This window comes from Scyliorhinus canicula, chromosome 2, assembly GCF_902713615.1.
Source record: "Scyliorhinus canicula chromosome 2, sScyCan1.1, whole genome shotgun sequence".
NCBI classification, from domain to species: Eukaryota; Metazoa; Chordata; class Chondrichthyes; order Carcharhiniformes; family Scyliorhinidae; genus Scyliorhinus; species Scyliorhinus canicula.
The window spans coordinates 42,598,190-42,620,187 of record NC_052147.1 but is presented as its reverse complement, the minus strand read 5'-3'; the positions used below and the strand labels follow the sequence as shown (position 1 = coordinate 42,620,187).

The 21,998-nt window shown below is 45.0% G+C and overlaps 1 protein-coding gene across 5 annotated transcripts in view; it reads left to right on the top strand.

The window, feature by feature from the left end:
• ppp2r5ca (protein phosphatase 2, regulatory subunit B', gamma a) overlaps positions 1-21,998 on the top strand; it is a 263,516-nt gene that overhangs the window by 218,438 nt on the left and 23,080 nt on the right. For 4 of the 5 annotated variants that reach the window (XM_038776761.1, XM_038776753.1, XM_038776778.1 and 1 more), the window contains 5 exons: positions 6,389-6,442; positions 7,881-8,051; positions 8,288-8,415; positions 10,005-10,106; positions 19,452-19,524. In XM_038776761.1, the coding sequence (XP_038632689.1) occupies positions 6,389-6,442; positions 7,881-8,051; positions 8,288-8,415; positions 10,005-10,106; positions 19,452-19,524 (528 nt within the window). Of the gene's footprint in view, positions 1-6,388; positions 6,443-7,880; positions 8,052-8,287; positions 8,416-10,004; positions 10,111-19,451; positions 19,525-21,998 lie in introns of those variants that run through there. The other variant, XM_038776788.1, reaches the window with a different exon arrangement.

Here is a 21,998-nt window from a genome sequence, read left to right as displayed (position 1 = left end):
AGCTCATCCACTTGCTCCCCACCTACTGTTGGGAATGTTAACCCGTCCAGAAACCTTTTCATCTCCTCCGGTTCTTCCGGCGGCTCCGAAGTATACAGCTTGTGATAGAAGTCCCGGAATACCTTATTCAATCCTGCCGGGTCCTCCACTTTGCGCCCCTCCCTATCCATCACTCTACCTATTTCCCTGGCCACCTCTCCCCTCCTGAATTGCTGCGCTAACAGTCTGCTAGCCTTTTCCCCATGCTTGTACACCACGCCCCTCGCCTTCCTAAGCTGTTCCACGGCCCTACTCGTGGATAGTGGCCCCAGTTCCGCCTGTAGTCTCTGCCTCTTCCTGAGTAAAACCTCCCCCGGGGACTCCTCGTGCTCTTCATCTATCCGACCCATTTCCCTGACCAATCTATCCATCTCTGCCCGGTCTGCCTTGGCTTTGTGGGCCCCAATTGAAATCAGCTCCCCCCGCACTACTGCCTTTAGCGTCTCCCACAGGGTCGCCGCTGAGACCTCCCCCGTGTCATTCACCTGCAGGTAATTTTGCATACACCTCCGAAGCCTCTCACAGATCCCCTCCTCCGACAGCAGTCCCACGTCTAGCCTCCATTGCGGGCGTTGATAGCTCGCCCCCCCTGATCTGCAGGTCTACCCAGTGCGGGGCATGGTCTGAGATAGTAATTGCCGAATATTCCGTGTTCTTTACCTCCCCTATACAATCCCTGCTTGGTACGAAGAAATCTATCCTAGAATATACTTTATGGACGTGCGAGTAAAACGAGTAGCCCCTTCCTATCGGCTGTCTGGCTCTCCAGGGGTCCACTGCTCCCATTTGCTCCATAAACCCTTTCAGCTCCCTTACCATTGCTGGGAGTCTACCCGTTCTGGGACACGACCGATCCAAAGCTGGGTCAAGAACCATGTTAAAGTCCCCCCCCCCAATTATTAGCCTGCGAGAGTCCAGGTCCGGGATCTTCCCCAGCACTCTTTTTAAATGAGGTCCACGTCATCCCAGTTCGGGGCATATATATTCACCAGCACCACTCTTCTCCCCTCCAGTCTGCCCCGTACCATCAGGTATCTGCCCCCCCTGTCTGCGGCTATGCCCTCCGCCTCAAATTGCACCCGCTTGTTGATCATGATTGCCACTCCCCTGGACGTTGAGTCCAAGTCCGAGTGGAAGACCTGGCTAATCCAGCCCTTCCTTAGCCTGGTCTGGTCAGACACTTTCAGATGTGTCTCCTGCAACATAATTACGTCCACCCTCTGAGCCCGCAAGTGCGCGAACACCCGCGCCCTCTTAACCGGCCCATTCAGTCCCCTGACGTTCCAAGTGATCAGCCTGGTCGGGGGGCACAACCCACCACCCCCACCTCGCTGATCAGCCATAGCCTTTCTCGGGCCGGCCCCCGGCACGTGCGTCGCACCATTCCTGGCCCGCCTGTTGGCTGCCTCCACCCTCGACCTCCTTTCCAGTGCCTATTTCAAGTCCCTCCCATATCAGCAGAACAACATCCCCCGATACCCCCACCCCTGCCATCCACTGGCTGTGATCTCCTTCCCCCCCCCCCCCCACCTGACTCCCTTGACTAGCCAATCTGCTAGCCCGGTGACTCAACACTCCGGCGTCTTCCTGTCTCATTCCCATTGTTTCCCCGTCCTCCTCCACACTCCCCGGCGCCCCATCCCCCTCTCCAACCCACTGGAGCAAACTCACTGGCACAGGAAGGCATGGACATCAACAAAACAAAAACAAAACCCCCCCAACCCACGTCCTTGGACCCCCTTGCTGACCGGCCTCCCTTCGTTACCGTGCCGGCTCCAGTGTCCTCCGCGAGCTGCACAAAAAGTACAAATCCGCCCAAAAAGGAAAAAACAAAAAATAGGAAAAAACAAAAACATAAGAGAAAAAACGAACAATAAAAAAAAACCCAAACCAATGTCCATGAACAAAGGAAAATATCCCAAATGTTCCACTTGGCCCCTTTGACCCAGCAAACCGTTGAACAGCAGTCCAGGCCCATTCGGCGTACTTTCGTACGGTAGTCCTCGGGCCCTAATTCGCGTCAGTGGGGCCTCTTTTCGGGACCAGCCCCTGATCCCTCGCAAAGTCCATCGCTTCTTCAGGCTCGGAGAAGTAGTGGTGTTGACCCTGGTACGTGACCGATAGGCGAGCCGGGAACAGCAGACCAAACTTCACATGCTTCTTGAACAGCACCTCCTTGACGTTCTTAAAGGCTGCTCGCCGCCGAACCACCTCCTGGCTTAGGTCCTGGTAAATGCGGAGGACACTGTTGTTCCACGTGCTGCTCCTGGCGCTCTTTGCCCACCGCAGCACCCGCTCCTTGTCCACGAACCTGTGGAACCTAATCACCATCGGGCGGGGGGGGTCAGCCCGGCCGCCCCTGCCTCGCCTGCACTCTGTATGCCGCCTCCAGCTCCGGCGGTCGCGGAAAGGCTTTGGCCCCCATCAGCTGCATCAATAGGTCTGCTACAAAAGCTGCGGCATCAGCTCCATCAGCCCCCTCCGGGAGGCCGACCATCCTCGGGTTATTCCTGCAGGCTCTATTCTCCAGCTCCTCCACTCTGTCCAGCAGTCTTCTCTGCCGCTCCTTCAGCCCGTCAACTTCTAGCGCCGCAACCGTCTATGCATCCGCCTGCTCCTCCACCGCCTCTCCCAGCTCCTTAACTTTAACATCTTGAGCATTCAACCTCTGGTTCAGCTGATCCACCGCTTTCTGGATTGGGTCCAAGCTGTCCCGCTTCAGCGCTTCAAAACTGGACTTCATTACCTGGAGCATGTTATCCAGCGCCTGCTGGATTGCTGAGTCCGGGGTCCGTGTCTCCGCCATCTTAGGTTCCAGGTAAGTTTCTTAGGTCCTTGTCTCTGTCCGTTTTTCTGTCTTTTCTTCTGCCTCCTGGACTCCCACTGTTCCATGTGCCGCAGCCCGCTCCTCAGCACTTTCGCTGCCGCCTTCCTTCAGCTCCGTGGTCCCGCTATCGCGGGGAATCAGCCCCTAAACGCCCGCCGGAGTAAGAGCCCGCCGAATGTGCGGCTCACTCGGACATCGCCGCCACCGGAAGTCTCGGATCAGACTATTTTTGACCTGCTAATATGTAATGAGACAGATTAATGAGGAAAAGATTCTGTATGAAACCGTGGTCATAACATGGTAGAATTTAACATTCAGTTTGAGAGTGAGATACTTGGAACAGAAACAACTGTGCTAAACTTAAATAAGCGTAATTACAAAAAAATGAGGGCAGTTACAAAGAAATTAGGGAGGAGTTAGCTGGAGAGGACTGGGAAAGGGAGTTTAGCAGAAAGATTGTTGATCAGCAATGGCAGATGTTTATGAAAATATTTCATGACTCACAACAAAAATATATCCCAGTGAGGAAGAAGGATTCTTGGAAGGCAATAAATCAACCACAGTTAACCAAGGAAGTTGAGGATAGCATTAAACTGAAATAAAAAAACATACAATGTGGCAAAGATTAGTGGTAAGCCAGAGGTTTGGAAAACTTTGAAAAACCAACAAAAGATGACCAAAAAAATAGAGGGAGATGAACAATAAGTGTAAAACAGACAGTAAGAGCTTCTTTAAATATACAAAAAAAGAGAGAGGCCAAAGTGAATGTAGGCAGTTTAGAGAATGGGACTGGAGAAATAATAATGGAGAACCAAGAAATGGCTGGGGAGTTAAATAAATACTTTGCACAGCTTTCATGGTGGAAAACACAAATAACATTCCAGAAATACTAAATAATCAAGGGGCAAAAGGGGGAGGCAGAAAATACAATAACTACCATCAGAGAAAATATACTAGGGAAACTAATGGGGCTAAAGGCTGATATGTCGCCAGGACCTGATGGGTTTCATCCTAGGATATTTAAGAAAGTAGTTACAGCAATGGTGGACCCACTGGTAGTAATCTTCCAAGAAGCCTTAAATTATGGAAAAGCCAAGAGGATTGGAAAACTACCAATTACTTATTCAAAAAGGGAGGGAGACAAAACAGGCAACTTTAGGCTATTTAGCTTAACATCTGTAATTGGGGAAAATGTTAGAGTCCATCATAAAGGATGAAATAGCAGAACATTCAGAAATCAAATAGCATGGCTTCATGAAGGCAAAATCATGCTGACAAATGTATTAGAATTCTCTGAGGTGGTCACATGCGGGAGAGCTAATGGGGAATCAGTAGATGTAATATACTTGGATTTCCAAAACGTATTCAATAAGGTACCACACAAAAGGCTACTTGATAAAGATGAGAGCTATTGTGTTGGGGGTAGGATATTTGCATGGATAGAGGATTGGCTAACTAATGGAAGACAGATTTGGGATAAGAAGGACATTTTCATTATGGCAACCTGTAACTAATGGAGCGCCACAGGGATTGGCGCTAGGGCACAAATATTTAAAGTATTAATAACTTGGACAAGGGAAGTGAATGTACTTGCCAAGTTTGTGGATGACAAATATAGGTGGGACAGTAAGTGGTGAGCATGACCATCTACAGAGGGATGTAGACAAACAAAGTGAATGTAAAAACTTGGCAGATAGAATATAACGTAGGAAAATGTGAAGTTATGTACTTTGATAGGAAGAATAAAATAAAAGAGCTGAATGTTAATTAATTGAAGAAAGACTGCAGAAAGCTGCAACACAGAAGAATTTGCAGGTCCTCATGCATAAATCACAAAAAAGCTAGCATGCAAGTTCAGCAGATAATTGAGAAGGCAAATGAATGTCAGCCTTTATTTCAAAGGGAATGGGGTATGAAAATAGGAAAGTCTTGCTAAAACTGCAAGGCACTAGTTAGACCACACTTGGGATATTGCGAACAGTTTTGGTCTTATCTGATTTTGGAGGCAATGCAAAGATTCACTAGGTTGATCCCAGGTATGGAGAGATTTTCCTGTTGAGAGATTGAGTAGATTGGACCTGTACTTATTGGAGTTTAGAAGAATGATAAGAGACTTTACTGAGACTCATAAGATTCTCTGGGTTAATGACTGGGTAGATGCTGAGAGATTGGTTTAGCTCACTGGGCTAAATCGCTGGCTTTTAAAGCAGGCCAGCAGCGCGGTTCGATTCCCGTACCAGCCTCCCCGGACAGGCGCCGGAATGTGGCGACTAGGGGCTTTTCACAGTAACTTCATTGAAGCCTACTCATGACGATAAAGCGATTTTCATTTTTGAGGGAGAGTCTAATCTCTGGGCATAATCTCTGAATAAGGGGCCGCCCATTTAAAACCGAGATTAGGAGAAATTTCTTCTGAGGGTAGTGTATCTGTGAAATACCACTGAGGGCTGCCTAGGCTGTGCCATTAAGGTTGAGATAGACAGACATTTAATCAAGGGTTATGGGAATAAGGTGAGAATTATTCTATCAGATAAATCATGATCTCCTTGAATGAGCAAATTCAATGAGCCGAATGGTCCACTTCTGCTCCTACATCTTATGATCATCTGACTGCACCTAGGGTACACCTAGTCACTGTATTACATGAAGGCTGTCGGTACAGAAATTTACAAGGATGCTCCAGGGATGGAGAATTTTAACCCTGAGAAAAGATTTGGGTCAGCTGGGGTGCTTATCTCGGGAACAGAAGAAGATGGAGAGATTTAATTGAGGTGTTAAATTCAATTGAGGTGCCTAGACAGAGTGGTTTGGAAGGACCTGTTTTCCTTGAGAGGTTAAAGGATTATATGGGAGTTCAGGAGTAATATATTAGCCATGAGTGATATATTAGCCATGTTGAGCAGTGTGATTCAGCTATGCCACATATAATGCTGTGATCGGATGGAACCTAATATTGGAGTGGTGGCAGATTCCGGTGTAACGGGTCATTTACTGAGTTGAAAATTACTCTGCACAAAGAGGGCCTGCTCTACGATATACCCTGATCCAAGTGAGCTCCATTTGCGCACTAATATAGTATAAAATGCTACTAAAGAAATTGAAGTAGAATCGATAACTATTACTGGATCTACCTGATTCCGATAGGTAGCCCAGAATATGCTGGGGTTTCTGTGGAGCTTCTATTGCCTAGACAAATTCTTTAAGTTGGCATTCTAACTTCAGAAATGTTGAATTCCATCGAGGGCATTTCCTTTCCACCATTTTTAACACTGAATCTGCATGCATTTATGCATCTATTAAAATTTATATCCTCCCATGTGATTTGTCACTTGCATCAAAATTATGAAAATTAGCATTGAGAACGATATTTGGCATTTGATCTACGCCATGCAGGATAGGTCTGCAATAGTGTTAAATACATTTTACTTGTTTGAAAGATATGCTGGAAATAACCTCACAGGTCAAGTATTTCAAAGATATCATATGCAATACTTTAACCTGTTGATTCTTTCCTTCATTTAGCTGGCCTACTGTGTGGTGCAGTTCCTAGAAAAAGACAGCACTCTTACCGAACCTGTGAGTTTGCCGTAATATTTAATAATATATGCTTGTATTTCTTTCTGAATGGGACATGATTTGTTGAAAATTTTGACGGCTGTATTTTTAGAGATGTATAATTTGTGTTTATAATGCATTCTAAATTTATTTATGAAATATTTAGCATCCTGAACTTTCACTTCTATTTATGTAAATATCAAAATTAAATGTTGGCTGTTCTGTTCTACTTCGGTTAACCTGTTTTAAAAATCCATTATGATGAATATCTGCAAAGTTTTCTGGCTCACTGCATTCACCACAAGGGAACCTGCCGTAGTGGGGCCAGAAAATCCCGCCCAGTGTATTTTTGGTTGCAGTTTTATTATCGTAAGCTGGTCATGATTTCTGCCTTGGGAATCTTTAGTTTCAGTTGCATTAAATACATTTTTCCCCATATTACCAATAAAAATGTGTTCTAGTTAATGGTGTATATTGGCTTAATTGAGTATATTGCCAAATGTTTTTTAAAATAAATTTAGAGTACCCAATTCTTTTTTTCAATTGAGGGGCAATTTGACATGGCCAATCCACCTACCCTTTGGGTTGTGAGGGTGAGACCCACGCAGAAACTGGGAGAGTGTGCAAACTCAACACTGATAGTGACCTGGGACCAGGATCGAACCCGGGTCCTCGGCGCCATGAGACAGCAGTGCTAACCACTGCAACACCTTTCTGCCTTCGATTGCCAAATATTTATTTGTTGGATTTTTTGTGAAATATCTCTTGTAGTGAAGTATTTCTTATTTAATGAACAACGGTTTCTAATTAATTGTGAAAAATATAAGGAGGATGAGAGGAGATCTGATTGAAACGTATGAAATTCTAACAGGCTGGACAGATTAAATGCAGGGAGGATATTTTCCCTGGTTGGGAAATCTAGAACCATGGAGCACAGTCTCATGATACAGGGTAGACCATTTGGAACTGAGATAAGGAAAACTTTCTTCACCCAAAATGGTAGTGAACCTGTGGAATTCTCTACCACAGAAGACTGTGGAGGCTGTCACTGAATGTGTTCAAGGAAGAGAATGTTTTAGATTTTAATGGCATTAAAAGGTATGGGGCAACGGTTGGAATATGGCATTGGGGTCAAGTATCAGCCACGATCATATTGAATAGCAGAGCAGGTTTGAAGGCCTACTCCTCATATTTTCTATGTTATTTGGCGTCAATGGACTATTGCATGATGCTGTTTGTACCAGCTGATAATCATTAAATAGTCTCAAAATGCTCGAAGGTTCCACAGTCTGGCTGTCAGCCGAAAACAATCAATGTTATTTAAAACAAGTAGTTTCACAGGTTATTTTAATAATTATGTTTTCATTCAAAATCTGGACTTTTTTCTTACATTAGCTGCTCTAAGTGTGCTTCAGAATTTTCAGATTATTCCGCTCCAACGCAGTTTTGACTTTTCTAGGTGGTTATGGCATTGCTCAAGTACTGGCCAAAAACCCACAGTCCAAAGGAAGTGATGTTTCTAAATGAATTGGAAGAGATATTGGATGTAATTGAGCCATCTGAATTTGTAAAAGTCATGGAGCCCCTATTTCGACAGTTGGCGAAATGTGTTTCCAGTCCACATTTTCAGGTGAGCAGTAAGTTGTATTTGAAGTAATTTGGATAATTATTATGCTTTCACATTAATGCAAATTATTTTAAAGCAAGAAGCATGACACCAACTAAACTATTAAAATCATCCATCAACTGTATCAAGTAATAACGGTTATGTTTGCAGTTTCTGTAGAAAATTTTTAAACTCTTTTTGGTTGCAAGCAATGTCAAATATGATTTTGTTCTAGTTTTGGTTTGTATTCTTTGATTCAGGTGGCAGAACGAGCCTTGTATTATTGGAATAATGAGTACATTATGAGTCTAATCAGTGACAATGCTGCCAAGATCTTGCCCATTATGTTCCCGTCCCTATACCGTAATTCAAAGACTCACTGGAACAAGTAAGTTCACCACTGTATTATGTTATATTTGGCCTTTCATAATTTAATTTTGCAAAATGTTGAGATTGCACAAATAAACCAAAAGCCCTTGTCTATGAATGTAGGACAGAATTAGACCATTCAGCCACTCGCCTGGGGCATATTCCTCCATTCAGTTAGATGATGTCTTATCTGTACCTCAACTCCATTCACCCGTCTTGCTCCGTATTGCTTGATACCCTGACCCAACAAAAATCTATTGACCTCGGTTTTGAAAGTTTCAATTGATCTAGCAGCTACAACCTTTTGAAAAGAAAATTCCAGATTTCTGTTCTGTGTGAAGTGCTTCCTGATTTCACTCCTGGTTGATCTGACCCATTTTCAAATTATGCTTACTGTTCTTGATTTACCCTTTCAGTGAAAAATTCCACAGCAAATCCTTTTAGCATTTTAAACACATCAAGTGGGTTGCCCTGGGATCATGCTGAGCCCTCTAAACTCAAACAGGTGCAATTTTTTTGTAACCTTCCTTCGTAACTGAACCCTTTAAACCCTGGTATAATTCTGTCGATTTAGTGCTAGCCTTCCTTCCAGTTTGTATTTGTCAATTTAAATAGATGAGAGTTCAGTATTCAACAGCACTGACTTAAATGCCACTTTAAAGTGTGGCTAATTCTATAATAGAAGGCAGCAGATCTGTCTGAACATTGCTATATAAATCTTCCAGACATTTTTTGCTGCTTGCAGGTGTTTTTTTAGGAGCTAGGAGCATACAGCATAAACCTTCTCTCCATATAGTTTAATTTTATGCTTGTAATTTTGGTTCTATTGCTGATTACCAATGAAATTTGCTTCGAAGTAGTAATACTCTGACGCTGATTAGATGCAATTTTCGTGGAGCAGTGCAAGTTGCTGGATTTTCTAGCCTTGCAATTATAAAACTCATTTGTAATTTTTTTTTTAGTTCCTGTGGGCTAAATGTTTCTGATGCATTAATTTTAAAAGTTTAAAATTGATATTTTAAAGTATAATTGTCCTTTACCAGTGTATAATCAAATTTGATAGACCAGTTTGAATGTATTTGTTAACAGTAAAGTGAGATTTTGGCATTAGATAACCTACAAAATGAACTTGCACATTATGAATGGGCTTTCTAAAATGTTGTTGGTTTAGAAGTATGAGCTTTTACATTTAATGTTACTAAAAATAGTATTTTAGATTATCAACTGAGAACTTTCGGGGTAATTTCCATTTAACCTGCCTATTTTACTTTACATTGACTTCAAGAGAAAGTAAAATTGGGCAGGATGTAAAACAACTGGCCGATCAGATTTTATCCGTTTCATACCCAGGAGGATTAGGTGAAAATTAGCCTCTAGGTTCTTACTAAAAGTATGTAATTTTGGCAATATTTCAGTACAGGTGTAGGCATTTCCTTTGGGCAGCAGAAAATTGATGTTTATTGTACATTTAGATTCCAGATAAGATATATGGATAATTTTCAGTTCCACAATATAGTTGGTTTTGTGATCATCTAATATAGACTTATGACAAGAATGAATGCACTGTAAAGCATACTTGAGATTTAATTAAATGTTTAATGTATATAGGACTATCCATGGATTAATTTACAATGCTCTGAAACTCTTTATGGAAATGAATCAGAAACTATTTGATGACTGCACCCAACAGTTCAAAGCAGAAAGGCAAAAGTAAGTTGAACTGTGTCTGGCCATCTATCTATGTGTACAGATCTTACTCTTGCATGAGATTGTCTACCATGCATTTGATGTCATACAGTTCTTGCGCAATTAGCCATATTTACATTCTTTAAACAACAATTGACAAAAGTAAGTGGAGAATGCACCATCGACAAACAGAACGTTGCATAGTTCCCTAAAGTTGATATTTATTTTACAAGAATGAACAATTACAGTAGATATCTTTGTATCAATTTAAATAAAATGGGCTAAACTATAGGGAAATAGGTACTGTGGAAATTGAGTAAATCTTAGCAAGTAAAATGCTAAGTAATTTCAGTTGTATTCTGATCCCCGCGATAATACACATTGTAAAATATAACCATATGGCTTGAAGGAGAGCTTCAAAGGGAGCGCAGCTGGACTGCAAAATAAATGATATGCTCAACTGTAAAAGTCTGGCCGAGGTATCTGGGATGTTGATTGCTCCTGCAGTCATCTGTCTCCCTCTATACTTGAAAGGAATATAACTTGTCACATGGGGCTGAGTTCCCATCACTGCTGGCGGAGTTCCCAATTCAGTGGAGAACCTAGCGTTACCCAAAAAACGGGATCAGCATCCAATGCTCTGGGGTCCCCCGCTGTGGTAGCAGCAGAGAGGTTCACACCCCGCGTCAGGGGGAGGATGCAAATAGTTCAAATTGATCAATTTACATCCTATTAACGAGCTGGATACTGGATTTTCCAAATCTACGTGAATCTCTGGTCTTCTGGGCTAGGATTTATGTGGCTGAGAATTGGTGAAGCTATTTTGCAGCATGGCACTGGCGTGGTGGAGCTCCGGTAGGCCAATAGGGTAACTCTCTTTTAGGGAGTTTCCCCCAAACGCCATCAGAGGGCCCCCCTCTTCCCCCACAATGCAAATCCTGCCCCCTCTCCTCCCCCCCCCCCCCCCCCCCCCAAGCAGGAGAGAGATCCCTTCCCCTGCAAGGGGGGGGGGGGGGAGGAAGGAGATCCCTTCCCCTGCAAAGAGGGGGGGGGGGGTGGAGAGATCCCTAGTCTTCTTTCCCCACCCTTTGCAGAAGAGTGATCCTTCCTACCATGAGAGAGACAGTGAAAACATCACTGCTTCAAAACTCTCCCATGGGCTCAGTAAAAGAAAGCAACACCTATAAATTCCTAAAAAGAGAAAAATCCCCTCAGAACTTTGATTTGCAAAGCTTTCATTCACATCAATGTGAAATTGAAATTAATAATACTAGGTTGCGATTGACGGCTTGCACACAGCCAGCTGCCTGGATTGTTTAATCTCATTTCCCTTCATGCCTGAGTGGATCCCGAGTAGCCTGCTGTGAAACTAACCATAATGTTTATAAACATGATTGACAGTTCTTGGACCACATCAAAAGGCTGTTAAGTGATTGGTGGGGATCTCTGGTGAGGGGGGAGTCGGTCATTCCTGTACTGTGGGGTGGGGGGGTGACCCAGAAATCCTATGGTCGGAGGTACAGGATTGCGTTGCAGGCGCAGCCACTGGACCTTGCTATTGTGCTGCCTGTTCAACATTGCGACGTGATAGTGTCGCAATCTCCACCAGGCATAGATTTGTATGGCAATGCATAGTGAAGTGCCACTGGATTCGCACTCCCAGCGTGAGCACAATTCAGAGGTGAATCATCTCCAACGAACATAGTCTCCCAAACGGAGAATTCAGCCCATGGTCTTTAGTTCCACTTAAGCTGCTGAGCCTTTGTGTGACCATCTATTATTTCAGGAAGCTCGGTTGGGACATACTTTTGGCACCATTTCAAAATCATGGCGTCCCCAATCCTTGACTTGCTTGTAAATTTGTCTAACGTGGTCTTGAATAAATTCAATGATCCAATCTCCACTGGGAAGATAATTCCAGACATTAACAACCTCTGGGGGAAATAAAAAATTCATCCGATTTCTTAAAAAGGGATATGAAGAACAGGTATAGAGGTGGATTTGAGACCAGGAAGAGATCAGCCATTATCTGATTGAATGGCAGAGCAGACTCAAAAGGCTAAATTGTCGACTTCTGCTCCTAATTCCTATGTTTTGAACTTCAATAAGCATAGGCCCAACCTGCTCAACCTTTCCTCATGAGACTAAGGGGGTTTGTTTTTGCAACGGTGGGCTTGTTATTTTCTTCTTTCTTGTATTGTTGTTTGTTATTATTTATTATTCTGTTTTTGGGGGGGGGGAAAGAGTTATTTTCTTGTTTTGGTGTAGAACCACACCTTGTCTACTTTAACTGTGGGGAGAAAATTTGTTGTTGAAAAACTTGAATAAAAAATTTTTTTTTTTAAACTTTTCCCCATGAGACAAACCCAGGAGTCAACATAGCAAATCTTCTCTGAACTGCACATATCTCCAGTGCAGGTATGTCCCTCAAGTAAGGTGACCAAAACTGTACACCGTACTTACACTCGGTGTGGTGTCACCAGTGCCCTGTACATTTGTAGCAAGACTTCCCTACTCCATCTTCCTTGCAATGGAGGCCAACATGCTGTTTTCTAATTACCTGCTGAACCTGCATGCTAACATTTTGTACAAGGACTCCTAGCACTACAGTCTCTCCAATTTAAAATATTATCAGATTTTCTGTTCTTCCTGCCAAATGAACATCCTCACATTTTCCCAATTTATATCACATCTGCCAATTTTTTATCCATCCAACCTGTCTATAATCACTCTTGGTCTTTGTATGCTGCTGACAACTTTCTTTCCTATCTATCTTTGTAACATTAGCAAATATGGATACGCGACAGTATGTCCCTTCATCAAACTAATTAATATCAATCAACATAGTTGAGGCCGCAGCATTGCTCCACTAGTTAGTTTGCCATCCTATAAATGACCTATTTATGTCGCCTATGTTTCCTTTGTCAAGAAAATGGACTACAGATTCACCAACTATCTGCAGGAATATTGAACATTTTAAGGAAAATTGTGGGGTTTTTTTAAATACACTAATGGTTGATTAAAAGTGACCACTTTCAGACTTCCGGTGGCAGCTATGAAGGAGTAAGTCGCACATTTGGTGGCTCCCGCTCGGGTCGGACTTTTGGACCTTTTCCCCCGATTTTTTTTTTTTACCGGACTTGATTTGAAAAATTGATGAGAGAGGTAATTGTTGACTGGATTCCCACATCGGTGCATGGAGAAGAGGACTAGAAGTGCTTGGAAAGGCAGAAACTGAAGGACCAAGAAGACTTGGGCTGAAGCAGCACCGGGAGGAAGCATGGCGGAGGACCGGAGCTCTGGCTTGTCGACCCAGCAGTCAACGGTTCAGTTGATGCAAGTTATCCAGGAGGGCTTCGCCAAGCAGAAGCAAGACTGCTTGGACCTGATTAAAGAGGCAATTTTGTGGCTGGAACTTCGATTGAATACCCAAGATCAGGCGATCGAGAAAGTAGAGAAGGTGCTGACTGACCAGGAGGAACATCAAACAGCGGTTGAGTTGGAGGTGGGGATGCTAAGAGACCAGCAGAAAAGGCTCCTGGAGAAGGTGGAGGACCTAGAGAACAGGTCCTGTCGGCAGAGCTTGAGGATCGTTGGGCTCCCAGACGGATCTGAAGGAGCGGACGCTGGAGCATACATCGTGGCAGACACACACACACACACACACACACACACACACACACACACACACACACACACCCTGAGGGCAATGGTGCTGAGATTCCATAGCTATCTGGATAAGGAGCGCGTTTTACAGTGGGCCAAGCAGACACTGAGCTGCAAATGGGACAACAGTATCCTGTGGATCTATCAAGACCTGAGTGCGGAGGTGACCAGGAGAGGAGCTGGGTTTAACCAGATCAGGTCGACCCTTTTCAAGAAAAAGGTGAAGTTTAGGCTGTTGTATCTGGCCCGCCTCTGGGTCACACACTAGAGCAGCATTTTAACTTCGAGCCGCCTGAGGAAGCGCTGGATTTCGCTAAAAGGAACGGATTGGTGTCAGACTGAGAACTTTGAATTTTGTTGTAGTGTTTATGTTTTCCAAAAAAGAGTTTCTTGTTCCTTGCTTTTTTGGACGTTATTTGTAATGCCTGCTGTATGGATCTGGGGCTAGCTGCAGAGCTGAGGTAAAATTTGCATTTGCACTGTTGTGGGATGGAGGTGTATTTGTTCAGATGCTGGATCTTTTGCTTGATTTTTTTTTTGTGTTCAACTTGGGGTTTTTTTCTCTGTTGGACAATTGTGTTGGGATTGTTTTTCATTTGAATATGTATGTATGAGCAGGAGGGGAGAGTGGGGAGGGAACAATAGGTGGGAGATTGCCTGGAGCCAGGGGCGAGGGCTACCAAGATTGCTGGGAGGGCTAGGAAGCGTAGTGGGGGGGGTGAGCAGATGTTAGGCTTATCAAAGGGGTTGATTTATTTTGTGCTGTTACTAGGGAGAGCAGGGGGGAAAATGTTCTGCTGACGAGGAAGGGACTTTTGCTGAGGGACAGTGAGGAGGTCGGGGGAAGAGGCTGCCTGGGGGAGGACCGGGGGAGGTGTGGGGCGCAGGTTGGCGACTGGCCCAAGAGAGGGGATGGCTGATCGGGGGGGGGAGAAGGGAGATGAGCCCCCCCCCCCCCCCCCCCCCCCCCCCCCCCCCCAACTAGACTGATCACCTGGAATGTAAGAGGGCTCAATGGGCCGGTGAAGAGGGCACGTGTGTGTGCATTTGAGAGGACTGAAGGCGGACATGGTAATGCTGCTGGAGGCGCACCTTAGAGTAGCTGACCAGATTAGGTTAGAAAAGGTTGGGTCGGACAGGTTTTTCACAGGGGTCCAGACGGGTCACGATCCTGATCAACAAGCGAGTGGTGTTTGAGGTGGGAAGAGTAGTTTTGGATGGGGGAGGCCGGTACATTATGGTCAGTGGGAAATTGGAGCGGGTGCAGGTGGTACTAGTAAATGTATATGCGCTAAACTGGAAAGATGTGGAGTTTATAAAGAGGATGTTGGGGAAGATACCAGACCTGGATTCGCATAAACTGGTCATGGGCGGCGACTTCAATACAGTTATAGACCTTGGTTTAGACCGGTCAAGCTCAAAAACGGGCAGGGTACCAGCAATGACTAAGGAGCTAAAAGGGTTCATGGAGCAGATGGGGGGGTGGACCCATGGTGATTTGGGCAGCCAAGAGTAAAGGAGTTCTCCTTCTACTCGCACGTGCATAAAGTGTACTCCCGGCTCGATTTCTTTATTCTGAGCAGGGCTCTACTGACGTGGGTGGTGGACACTGGGTACTCAGCAATCACAATCTCAGACCATGCCAAGCACTGGGTTGACCTACAGATTAGTAAAGACAGTAATCCGTGCCCGCACTGGAGATTAGACGTGGGGCTTTTAGCGGACGAGGTATGCGGGCGGTTGAGGAAATGTATTCAGAATTACCTGGAGGTCAATGACACGGGGGAGCGGTGGTATGGGAGGCATTGAAGGCAGTGGTTAGAAGGAAGCTGATCTCGATATGGGCCCACAAGGAGAAGGTAGACAGGACAGAGGCTAAGCGACTGGTAAAGGAGATACTACAGATCGACAGGAGGTATGCGGAGACCCCAGGGGCAGGGCTTAACGGAACGGCAGAGGCTACAGGCGGAGATCAGCTTGTTAACCACAGCAGAGGGGCTGAAGGCCCTGGGTAAAGCCCAGGGCCGGATGGGTACCCAACGGAGTTCTATAAACAATTCGCTGGGATATTGGGGCGCTGTTGATGAGAACATTCAATGAGGCAAGGGAGGGAGGGGTGCTTCCCCCGAAGATGTCACGGGCCAATCCACCCATCCTGCACACCTTTGTGTTGTGGGGACTTGCAACTCCCCTCCCAGCTCTTCCTCCCACTTTCTCTTCACCTCCCCAATTGGAACTGCTTCCCACTCCATCAGTTCCTTGTATATTTCCGAGACCTTCCCCTCCCTAACCCCTGTTTTAGACATCACCTTATCCTGCAGCCCCTTTAGTGGGAGGCGAGGGAAGCCCGGGACCTGCCTCTGTAGCTGCAGATACCGGAACCCATTCCCACATAGCAACTCAAACTCCTCCTCTAACTCCTCCAGGCTTGGAGAACCCTCCTCAATGAAGAGATCCCCAAATCTATAAAAGTCCTGAAACACATCATTCACCCCTGCCGGATCCAGAATTCTCTCACTTTCACAATCTCTCTCGTCGCCTCCTGTTTCCTCAGCATCCTGATGGCTTTTTCCCTGTATTCATACACCGCCCCCTTTATCCTCCTCCGCTGTCCCTCCACCTTACCTGTGGACAGGAGCATAAATTCCAGTCTCTGACGCTCCTTCAAAAGCCCGTTATCCTGAGACTCTGTGCACCTCCTGTCCACCTGTAAGATTTCGCATACCAATCTGTCCAACTCCGTCTGCTCAGCCTTCTTATGGGCCCAAATTGAGATGAATTCACCCCTAATAACTGCTTTCAATGCCTCCCAAACCACCCGCCGAAACCTCACCCGCTCACACGCCTCCTCCGCTAACAGTCCCACATCGAACCTCCACTGTGGCCGCTTTCCTTTGTTGACTTGTAAGTCCACCCAGTGCGGGGTGTGGTCTGACACCATTTCTGGATATTCAGCATCTCGGCCAGCAGCGGTTTATCCATAGCAAAAAAAGTCTATCCGTGAATACACCTTCTGCACATGGGAGTAGAACAAAAAAATCTTACTCCTCGGTCTCCCAAATCTCAATCAACACACCCCCCTCCCAATGCGCTCCATGAACCCCGAAGTTCCTTTGCCATAGCCGATACCATTCCAGACCTAGAACTCGACCAGTCCAGCCTTGGATCCAGGACCGTATTGAAATCTCCCCCCATAATCAGTCGATGTGAATCTAGGTCCGGGATCTGCCCCAGTACCCGTCTAACAAACTCGACGTCATCCCAGTTCGATGCATATATATTTATCAATACCACGGCCATTCCCTCCAGCTTCCCACTAATCATAACATATCTACCCACCTGGGTCCACTTCTATATTCCCCACTTTGGATGCCACCCGCTTATTAACCAAGATCCCTCCCCTCTTGTTTTAAAGTCTAACCCCGAATGGAACACTTGTCCAACCCATCCCTTCATTAACCTAATCTGATCCCCCACCTTCAGATGTGTATCCTGCAATGTAGCCACGTCCACCTTCAGTTGCCTCAAGTGCCCCTTTGACTGGCCCATTCAGTCCCCGAACATTCCAATTGACCAGCCTGGTCGGGGGGCACCCTGCTCCTCCCCTGCCGATCAACCATAACCTCTCCTCGGCCAGTCTGTGGCCCCTGGCCCGTCTTCGGGCAACTACCCTCATCAATCTTCTTCCACTTTAAAAGTTCCCTCCCCGTCAACAGTATAATCTCTTCTCTTTCCCCCCCCCCCCCCAAAATCGATCTTCAGCTCGCTTATTAACCAAGATCCCACTTTGCTTCCATGTACTAGCCCGCCCAGCTAGCCCCCATTACCCCCCACTGATTCCCCTCCCCCGCACTTAGTGCAAACAGTCAAAATAAAGGCAAGGAGTAAAAACAAACAAACAATCCCTCTCAAGGTCCAAACACAGAGACCTATCCCTCATCCCTTAACAAAGCACTGTAAACCGGCCTAACCCCAAACAGAACCGAAAAACAAAAGAATCCCAAACAACAAAACCCAAATTTTTTCACAGCATAGTTCAGTTCTCCTCAATCAATTCATGGTCCTCCTTTCCCTGCCAGTACATTCTCCTTCATGAAGTCCGCTGCCTCCTCTGCCGAGCCAAAGTACAGCTCCTGGCCCCCATAGGTCACCCATAGGCAAGCCGGATACAATGAACCAAACTTAACACCCTTCTTGTCCAGGGCTAACTTGACCTTATTAAAGCTCGCCCTCCTCTTCGCGAGCTCCGCTCCCAGGTCTTGGTACACCAGAATCTCAATGCCTTCTCGGGTGTATCACCTCGTCTGCCTGGCCCACCTCATGATGCGTTCCTTGTCCAGGAATCGATGCAATCGTACCACCATCGCCCTCGGCAGCTCACCCCCCTGGGGTATGCGCATCAGTGCCCTGTGGGCCCGATCCACCTCCAATGGCCAGTCAAACGCACCTTCTTCAACCAGCTTCTCCATCATCTTCCCAACATACGCACCCGCATCCGATCCTTCCGATTCCCTCCGGCAGACCCACAGTCCAGACGTTTGCCACCGAGAACGGTTCTCCAGGTCCTCTTTCTCCAGCAGTCGCTTTTGCTTGTCACGCATCAGCCAATCTCTGCTGCCATCGAGGTGGACTGTTCCTCAAGCTTCCCAGTCAGCTCCTCCAACCTCTGGATTACCTGTCCCTGGACTGCCAGTCTCGTCTCCACGCAGTCAACCACCGCCCTGATCGAGTCCACTGCCCGGGCCAGGAACTCCGAACTTTCCTTCCGCTGTTGGGTGAACTTCTCATTCTGGAAGCTCACCAACTGATCCATTGACCACTGAGCTGGCAGGGCCATACCCTCCCCGTCCGTGTGCATTGACCACTCCTCACTCCCCTCAACCAACTGATTCACTTTTTCTGGGCACTTCTGGACCACAGCTCCATAAACTAAGGGTTTCCGCTCTCACTTCTGCACATTTTTGCTACAATATTCCAGCGACAAACCGACCTGAAGGCCACAAAAAGACCATCTTGAGTGGTAGCTGCCAAATATGCGATCACTCACTCCATGGCCGCCACCAGAAGTCCTCATTGTAAGGATTTTATGATGATGTACAAGAGTAAAGAGATAATAAATGTGTGTAAAACAATGGTTAGTCAATATTATGTGCAGGTTTGGGTGCCACAGTATTTAAAGGACATTAAAACCATTAGGGTGCTTGCAGTGTACATTCATCACAGCAATGTCTAGAAACTATAGTTACGTAGAGAATCTTAAGATATGTGATTTTTTTTTAAAAGATTGAGCAGAGGAGGCAAAAGGGAGACTTAATAAAAGCTTTTGTAATTGTAAAAGATCTCAACAGTGATTAGAAAAAGACCGTTTCTTCTGGTTGGGGAGGCAGTCATGAATAGGTCATTGTTTAAAATTGAATAACTAGCACAGAAAGGTAAGAGCCAGTTTTGGGTTGCTCTAACAAAGAGCCAGCATAAACAGTGAACCACATGATGCCCACCTGTGCTGTAAACTTCTTTGATTCGATTGTTTTCACATCCACTAGTACCAGTTGGGTTCACTTCACAGCGAGGAAGCAATACCTCTAAAATTGCCAGTGCTATTTTAACACTCTCCAATCTTGCTTTATCTGAGATTTTTATTTCAAACTATTGAACTGGTTTCTTTAGCTTTAAAACTTTCATTTTTGTGTTTGTAATGGTTAGGGAGAAAGCAAAGTTGAAAGAACGTGAAGAGGCATGGCTCAAAATAGAGAATCTAGCCAAAGCAAATCCACAGGTATGTTTATATTATCAGTAAACAACCTACATAGATATTTCTTTTCAGCACAGGTGGGATTTGGATTATGTTCAGCTGATTATTTACTCCTTTTATCTATACGAACTAAATAGTGTATGTTTCCAATCAAATTCAGAAATAGAATTAACATTGGATTGATCTGCTTTGTAAATGTTAGAAATTGAAGTCTGCTTTGTAAACTTGTACTGATATCTGATTATAGATTTTGATCTTGTTTTAACAGAAGTATTTGAAACCATTTTTAAAATAATAATCATATAATCCATTTTGCCACAAGTAGGCTTACGTTAAGATTGCAATGAAGTTACTGTGAAAAGCCTCTGGTACATTGTAATATCTACTGTTTTCAATTCCAACTGTCTATCCTGATATTTCCGAATTGGACAAGTTGTTTTAAGTCCAGTGTTCAACTATGAAACCTATGTACCAAAAATATGAGTATGAACTTGAGATGTTTTTTTTTAATGTATTTTATTACAAACCTGTATCAAAACAGGTTACAGTGAACAAACACCCCGGCAACATGCTTCCCTACAATCAACTATACAGTCTGTACAGGTTTTTCCTCTTTTTCACCTCCCCTTCTCCCGCAACAAATAGCCCCTCAAACACAGTCACAAACATCCCCCCTGAAGAGCCCCTTAACTCATACTTTTATCTTCGCTAATCACAGGAAGTCGTAAAGTCCAACCAAGCCGCTATCCCCAGTAGCGATGCCGACCGCCACTCCAGCAAAATTCACCGCCGAGCAATCAGGCGAAGGCCAAGACATCGGTCTTCCTCCTCTCCATGAGCTCCGGCTTCTCTGAGACTCCAAATATCACCACTAAAGGGTCCAGATCTACCTCCTCCTCCGCTTTCCTGGCTAAGATTGCGAGCACTACCGCCCAGAATCTTCCCAATTTTTCGCAACCCCAAAACATGTGCGTGTGATTCGCTAGCCCCTACCCGCACCTCTCTCACTCATCTGTTACCCTCTGAAGGAACACTTGTTCTCGCCCTAGTCATATGCACCCTGTGCACCACCTTAAACTGTATCAGACTAATCCTTGCACATGGAGGGAGATCCTGTTTACCCTATGCAGTGCCTCACTCCATGCTCCCCAATAGATCTCCCCTCCCAACTCCACTTCCCATTCTCTTTGATCTTCACGAACTTGAGAAGTTTTATCCCATTCTTAATCTGCCCCTCCACCGTCCGACCAGCATTGTCGCTATGGCCGGGATTAATGTTGTCAGCTTTCCCTATTCATTTTACTTTAAATTGTTGGTAGATCACAGCATTTCATTTAGAAATGCATTGAAAACTCCCATATCACCTAATTTCTATGGGAATATATATTTAAAAATATGTAGTTGTGTGCCTTTTGTACTGTAAATGGTATTGTGGACATCATTACCCTGTTGCAACTCATGAATTGTTCAAGTTGCTCTGTGTGTATGCACTAGGTGGCTCTGCAACATATTTACTAAAATTACCAAAGTGACAAAGCATCCGAACTGTTTAAAACATTTCATCTAAGAGCCCACAAATAGACAATTTAAGTTAATTTAATGTACTTTTTATTTTTCCCCACACACCTGTGTTCCCTGAATGTTAACTTTAATGATGCGCTGAGGCTTGCAGTTCTTTCTGCTGGCGCCTTTGCATGTTCAGTATCAATCTCTTTCTAATCCTAAAATGGAAATTATGGGAAATATGCAGCAAGCCTCCGGGATTACAATTTTCCACAACCGTGAAATAAACAGTGACCCACAAGCTGTGAATTTCAATGAATGCACGCCCATCTTTCTTCTACACCACATCCATCCCTGTCCCTCACGTCACCTCATTGTTAGATTATTTAACAAGGGTGCCACTCATAAATTGCTAACAATATTTCCTTTCTGCAAGTTTTCAGCCTTTCCTTCCCCATAATCTGGCAGGTTTCTGGCTTCCTAAATCCTTCTCCACCTGACTTCCCTTCCTTGTCCCCTTCCGTGCCATAGTCCACTTATTCCGCCGCCCCCCCCCCCCCCCCCCCCCCCCCCCCCCCCCCAACTTGCTTTGAATGGTGGAATTGATTTTGCATATTACTTGAGGTCGATTTAAGTAATTAAGTGGCACAGTAGTTTCTTTCTTGTCTTTGAGTAATACAGTCAAGACTAATTGAGTGACTGACTTGTTACAATTTCCACCTAGCAGGCATAGGTCCACAGAAGTAAACCAATAATTTGATGCAAAGTTTCAGTTTACCCTCTGGACGATAGAATACTGTCATTAGTTTAGGAGGGTCATTTGAAGGGGAGGTTTAATTCCATTCAATCAAATGAATATCATTGTTGGGAAATGTCGAAGATTTATTGTGCTTTTTTTCCTGCACTTTGCCTGACCTGAGGTTATTTGTCCATAAATACTGACATATCTCCAAATCAAAAATGCTTTATTTTAACCAAACTTCATAAGTGACTTC